Raw genomic sequence first — 6,170 nt, 5'->3', positions numbered from 1 at the left:
CTTGACCTCCAATTTGTCTTCCTTAGCACCATGATTCTGAGGAAGGAAACGAAACTCCTCAGCCAGCCGCAAGCATTCAGGAACATTCACAGGTGAAACAAAACCGGCTGCGACGTTTGTACATGATTTTAAGTTCCTCACTTGAGGACACCCAGCTAGAATGAACACGGCCTCTCCAAGTTCTTGCACAAAGGTCCATGGTTCAATTCCATATTCCTTCTCCACTTTCAGAAAAGTCTCTTTGTTTCTTTCTGGGTTTTTGTCTATAAAGGGGATAGATGGGGTTTGAGTAATAGTTACGGTAAATTCAGAAATTAATTATAGTAGGAAATACCATATGGTCCTAGAAATAATATATTAGAGAAAATCTAGTCCAGTTGATTCAGTCATGTATCTGTTTGGTCCTATTTGGGAAAATATATTATAGTTTGGTCCTAGAAATTATGATTTGGTCCTGGGGTGATGTCATGGATGATGTAATTTTCATTGTGTGGTGGCAGAAATACCCTTATATTATTGTTTGGTCCTAGAAAATAATGGTTTGGTCCTAGGGTGACCACATATATACCAAAATTACTAGAAAATATCTAATTCTCATATTTACTTTCTCTCTCATCTTCTTTTCTTTTTCAGATCTACTTTCCTCTCTCTCTTTTCTTTTCTTTTTCTTGATGATTTGATCATATTTGATGTTGAAGACGATGACGAACCCGATCTACTTGATGAAGATGACGACGATCTCATGTTGCTGCTACTGCTTGTGTTGAAGATGAACTCTGTTTTTAGGGTTTTTTTTGTTGCTGTCTTGATAAAGAAAAAGATGAAGACGATGATGTTGTTTGTTTCTGTTGAAGACGACGATGAAGATGATGAAATCGATGAAATATGATGTTGAAGACGACGATGTATATGATGTTGTTGAAATCGATAAAGAAGATGAAGATTTGGGTGCTTTTCGTCGTTTTTTGTTGTTGCTGTTGTTGAAGATGAATGACGACAATGAATTTTGATGAAGTTCTTTGCTGCTGCTGCTGTTGTTGAAGATGAAGATGATGCTGCTGATGTTTTTATATGGAGTTCATTCCAGAAATGAACTCTGGTTTGTATAGGTTTTTATATGGACTTCATTTCTGTAATGAAGTCTGTTTTTTAGGGTTTTATATGGACTTCATTTCTGCAATGAACTCTGGTTTGTATTAGTTTTTATATGGACTTCATTTCTGGAATGAAGTCTGTTTTTTTAGGTTTTTATATAGACTTCATTTCTGGAATGAACTCTGGTTTGTATAGGTTTTTATATGGACTTCATTCCTGGAATGAAGTCTATTTTTTTAGGTTTTTATATGGACTTCATTTTGGAATGAACTCTGGTTTGTATAGGTTTTTATATGGACTTCATTCCTGGAATGAAGTCCGTTTTTTTAGGTTTTTATATGGACTTCATTTCTGGAATGAACTCTGGTTTGTACAAGTTTTATATGGACTTCATTTCTGGAATGAAGTCTGTTTTTTTAGGTTTTTATATGGACTTCATTTCTGGAATGAACTGCTACAAGAAAATAAGTAAAAATTAACACGGAAGGATATTTTTATCAGTTTAATATTTTTAAATAATTATGGACCAAACAGTAAAAGCGTTTTCCTAAAAGACCAAACAGACATGGACCCACCTAAAAAAGGACCAAACGATATTTTTCCCTTAATTACAAGGGGTTTTACACGACTAATTTTGGGGTTTTGAAATTTGAATTAGTACTAATTAGGAGTTAATTTTCCCACCCATTTTGTGTCGTGAGCCTTTTATATCGGTCGAAGTCTCTCTGTCCTGCACATATTATCAAATAAAATAAACCATTTAAGAGGCTGCTAGCAGACTCGATCCCTAGACATACCAACCCATGTCGGCTGAACCCACCAAATTGTCAAACCCACTGATACAAGTTTTGTTAGTATTTTATAAGCGGACCAATTGCATGCACAGCATCTGTCTCCAGAATCCAGATATTTTATCCTTCTTTCTCTTTTAACAGCCAAGCAGTCTGCTGACTACTACTCTTGTTAGGCGCCAAGCCTCCAACTGCATTTGCATATTCTGTATAATACACAAATATAATACTAGTATTCAATAATGTCAATCATAGAATAAAAATGATTGATTCATTATTGGCAGCTAACAACAACTTCTCTTAAGACCTGTTCTTGTTTTTACTACTTTAGATTCTCAGTCTCAGATAATAATAATAATGAGCACTGAAATCAGAAGTTGTTTTTTCTTCTCTTGTTGAGTTTGAGAATGGAAGGTTTCAAGCAAGTAGTAATGGATGACTGGGCTCCATTCATAACAAGCTATGTTCATGAAACTCTGTTCCAGTTGACTAAATATGATATAATCAGAGAACTTGGATTGATATGGAATGTAATACGAAGCTCGATCATAGTTCCAGTCTTGACAGTATCAGTCTACCTGTGTTCAGTGATGATACTGATGGTGTTCGTTGAACGATTGTATATGTCAGGCATAATCTATTATGTAATGCTTTCTGGGTTTAAACCAGAAAAGCGTTACAAATTCGAAGCCATTAATCCTGTGGAACACAGCGTCGAAGAACAAGGTGAGGTTCAGAAGTGCACGGCAGACTATCCGATGGTGCTGGTTCAGATACCCATGTACAATGAAAGAAAGGTTAGCTGAGCAATTCAATTCCATTTTCTACTGACAGCTTCTTCCTTTAAATACCTCCATAGCTTCAAGATGGTTTCTTTTGTAGTAACGTCTTTTTGAACTCCAAAAACACTAGCTTCAAAACCAGCAGTAGGTAGTGTCGAGAATCTAACTGACTGTATTCACCTCCACCTCCCACAACTGAATCATTTCATCTCCATCACCACCAATTCCCCTTACAGCAGCTTTATGGCAGCATTAATCTGATTTTGCAGGGAGTATATTCACAAATTATGCTTATCCGTAACATGTTACGTTAGATAATTCTATGTACTATGCAAAATTCAACTAAAAAGAGGTTTCATACTTACAAATGAAAAATGGCTGCTTGCAGGTTTACAAGCTGTCAATAGAAGCTGTGTGCCGCCTTTCATGGCCGTCTGACCGAATCATAGTTCAAGTCCTCGATGATTCAACTGATCCTCTCATCAAGGTTTTGACTTCATTCAGTAATTCTTAGTCGAATATATCCAAGTCTGCTGATAAATTTGGTATAATTGGGAATTTTCCTACAGGACTTGGTACAGATAGAATGTCGAAGATGGGAAAAAGAAGGAATCAACATCAGATATGAAACAAGGATTCACCGAAATGGGTACAAAGCTGGAGCTCTTAAAGAAGGATTGAAACACAGCTATGTTGAGGGGTGTGAATTCGTTGCCATCTTTGATGCTGACTTCCAACCAGAACCAGACTACCTCCACAGGATCGTTCCTTATTTCATTCACAATCCTGAAATTGGTCTTGTTCAAGCACAGTGGGAATCCAGTAATTTAGTTTCATCTCTCTTAGCTGATTCTATCTTGTTGCTCTAGATAATCTTAATCTGTGATAGCAAAAAGCAGCTGATTTTAATAAAATCTGAACAGTGAATTTACTAGGTGATGAAAATCAATGTACAGATAACGAAAGGGTCTATTTGGTTTTACAGCTAATTCACGTGAGTGTATAATGACAAGAATTCAAGAAGTATCTTTAAACTTCCATTTTAAGGTGGAACAAGAAGTTGGGTCCTTCGCATATGCCTTCTTCAGTTTCAATGGCACTGCAGGGGTATGGAGACTTACGACAATTGACGAAGCTGGAGGATGGAATGCACGCACAACCACTGAGGACTTGGATCTGTCCCTCCGCGCAAGTCTCCATGGCTGGAAATTTGTCTATGTCTCAGATATCAAGGTTTTATACTCTATTCCTGCAAAACAAACATAGTTAAATACATTTTTATAGGCAATCCTCCATACAACCATTAATCTTCCCTAACTTCCAGGTGAAAAGTGAATTGCCTAGAACTTATAAGGCCCTACGTTATCAACAACATCGATGGTCATGTGGACCTGCTAACTTGTTCAGAAAAATGGCGATGGATATCATCAGGAATAAGGTAATCTACATTATGTTTCCATTTTACTTTCCTTCTCAACTACAATCCAAACCGTGAAACATGTAACATTTACTTCCTGCAGAGGATCAGTTTGTGGAGGAAGATTTATGTGATATACAACTTCTTCTTAGTCCGGAAGATGATAACTCATATCGTCACCTTCACCTTTTTCTGTGTTATAATCCCTACGTGTGTTATGTTTCCTGAAGTTGCAATTCCAAAATGGGGTGCAGTTTATATACCTACTGCCATAACGCTTCTGAATATTATTGAAACACCAAGGTGAGTTCATCTATGTGTATGTTATTATGCCCAAACCCTTGGGCTTCCCCAGTGCTCCCTATGGAACTTAAAGTTTTTTCTTTTTTTCTACATTGTGCAGGTCTATCCACCTACTTGCTTTCTGGATTTCGCTTGAAACTGTCATGTCTATGACTCGTATCAAAGCGATACTTATCGGTTTGCTAGATAGAAAGAGAGCGAGCGAATGGGTGGTGACAGAGAAATTAGGAGACACCCTACTCAATTCTAATGACTCCAACAGTTTACCAATCAAATTATCACGGAAACCTCCTTTGCTAGAAAGGTAGAAACACTTACTCAAATCCAAGTTCCTCAATGTTTCATCCGAACAACACTATGTTTAGATTGTCCATGACCTCCAATTCGCACAACTTCTTAAGATTAGGAAGCGGTCTTCTATAACACAATGACAAGCCAAACTTCTAGAAATTTGGTCAGTGTAAACAGCAAGGCATTTTTTTCTAAGTGGCTTAGTTTGATCATCCCACTCACGTAACAACTCATATAACCATAAACATATAAAACTATTCAGCCAGAAATCGAGATCAATTTAGATACAGGTATACCACAGTGAACTATCAAAAGTTCTAAACAAGTAAGATTGAAACAATTTATTTTCAGAAGTGTAGGGTAAACCAGTTTAACAAAATTCATTCAGTCAGATAGCAATTTATGGAAACACGTGCATGACTAATTCTCTTCTTTTTTTTTTACTTTCTAATAGAATCTACTTGATGGAGCTTTGCATGGGAGGGTTCATCTTTTTTTGTGCATGTTATGACCTAGCAATTGCAAAGTCTGGGAAATACATATACTTGTATGTACAAGCAAGCGCCTTCTTCATTTGTGGGCTAGGTTATGTTGGCACCCAACCCACCTATTATTAGCAAGGGCAATGAATCATTCTACGAAAACACATCAGTCTCGTCATTTGTAATCTATACAGTGACAACATAGTGAAGTTTCAAATGGGTAGGGAATCCTAAACCCTATACTGTAGTATCATGATTCCTTAAACAACGAATCGAATTGTACAGGAAAAATCAATATATATCATTCTTTCTGTAAACTTCTTCATTGTATCTTCCATTTACTATACCTCCCCTACAAAAACATCTAAAGTGATCCACCTACCTAATTGAACTACAAATTCCTCAAAAACCCTACTTCGACTATAATGAAATTTCAATATCTCACAACTAAAAGGATACGACGACCTAATTTCACAAGCCACAATGTAAGGTTAAGCATTTGCTACAGAAAAATTTGACATGGATCTCAGCGATTTCTCATAAGTTTAAGTCTACTGAAAGATTCAACAACTAAACACATGGATTTCTTACAATCACAAAGACATGACTATCATAATCAAAATTCTCATTCAATTCAAGAACCCTACTCTCATAACAAGACAAAAATACATAAACCCTAATTTAAACCAGAAAAGATTATTGAAAAATCTCACCAATATCATCCGTTCCATCAGATTTAGAGAGTTTTGAGCAATTGAGAATATCATCTTCAGCACCACTAAACCAGGTAACAGTTGGTGTAAATGCACCGGGACAGCTGAGTATAATGATTCAGGGAAGGTGGTTGTTTGAAATCCTCCGGCGGAGTCGAAGCAAGAGAGTGTTATCACCAGTGGAAATTCGTGCTGCTGACTGCTGAGATTCTTGATGTAGTGAATGTTTGGGCTTGGGCTTTGCTTGAAGAGAAGAAAGAAGAGGAGGAATGGAGGATATGAAGGGGAGTTGGCAT

At 36.8% G+C, this 6,170-nt stretch overlaps 1 protein-coding gene and 2 long non-coding RNA genes across 3 annotated transcripts; 1 reads left to right on the top strand and 2 right to left on the bottom strand.

The window, feature by feature from the left end:
- The first annotated feature begins 1,910 nt into the window (after positions 1-1,910).
- On the top strand, positions 1,911-5,763 carry LOC113323316 (probable glucomannan 4-beta-mannosyltransferase 11). Its single transcript, XM_026571602.1, has 8 exons — positions 1,911-2,683; positions 3,057-3,155; positions 3,238-3,490; positions 3,654-3,901; positions 3,993-4,106; positions 4,189-4,388; positions 4,489-4,692; positions 5,134-5,763. Exons 1-8 carry the CDS (start codon positions 2,294-2,296, stop codon positions 5,294-5,296), a joined length of 1,671 nt encoding a protein of 556 aa, XP_026427387.1. The 5' UTR covers positions 1,911-2,293; the 3' UTR covers positions 5,297-5,763.
- Positions 2,136-3,246, bottom strand: LOC113323319. Its single transcript, XR_003347544.1, has 2 exons — positions 3,034-3,246; positions 2,136-2,925 (listed from the first exon to the last, which is right to left on the bottom strand). It is a non-coding gene; the product is annotated as an uncharacterized LOC113323319 (long non-coding RNA).
- Positions 3,406-6,064, bottom strand: LOC113323318. Its single transcript, XR_003347543.1, has 3 exons — positions 5,875-6,064; positions 3,790-3,917; positions 3,406-3,548 (listed from the first exon to the last, which is right to left on the bottom strand). It is a non-coding gene; the product is annotated as an uncharacterized LOC113323318 (long non-coding RNA).
- Positions 6,065-6,170: the final 106 nt, after the last annotated feature.

Source organism: Papaver somniferum, chromosome 11, assembly GCF_003573695.1.
Source record: "Papaver somniferum cultivar HN1 chromosome 11, ASM357369v1, whole genome shotgun sequence".
Taxonomy (NCBI): domain Eukaryota; kingdom Viridiplantae; phylum Streptophyta; class Magnoliopsida; order Ranunculales; family Papaveraceae; genus Papaver; species Papaver somniferum.
This window is presented reverse-complemented; position numbering and strand designations above follow the sequence as displayed.

Coding starts and splice junctions, on each gene's coding strand:
- LOC113323316 (XM_026571602.1), top strand. CDS start 2,294: ATGGAAGGTTTCAAGCAAGTAGTAATGGATGACTGGGCTCCATTCATA. Junction 3,156..3,237: donor CAACTGATCCTCTCATCAAG/GTTTTGACTTCA, acceptor ATTTTCCTACAG/GACTTGGTACAGATAGAATG. Junction 4,693..5,133: donor AAACCTCCTTTGCTAGAAAG/GTAGAAACACTT, acceptor ACTTTCTAATAG/AATCTACTTGATGGAGCTTT.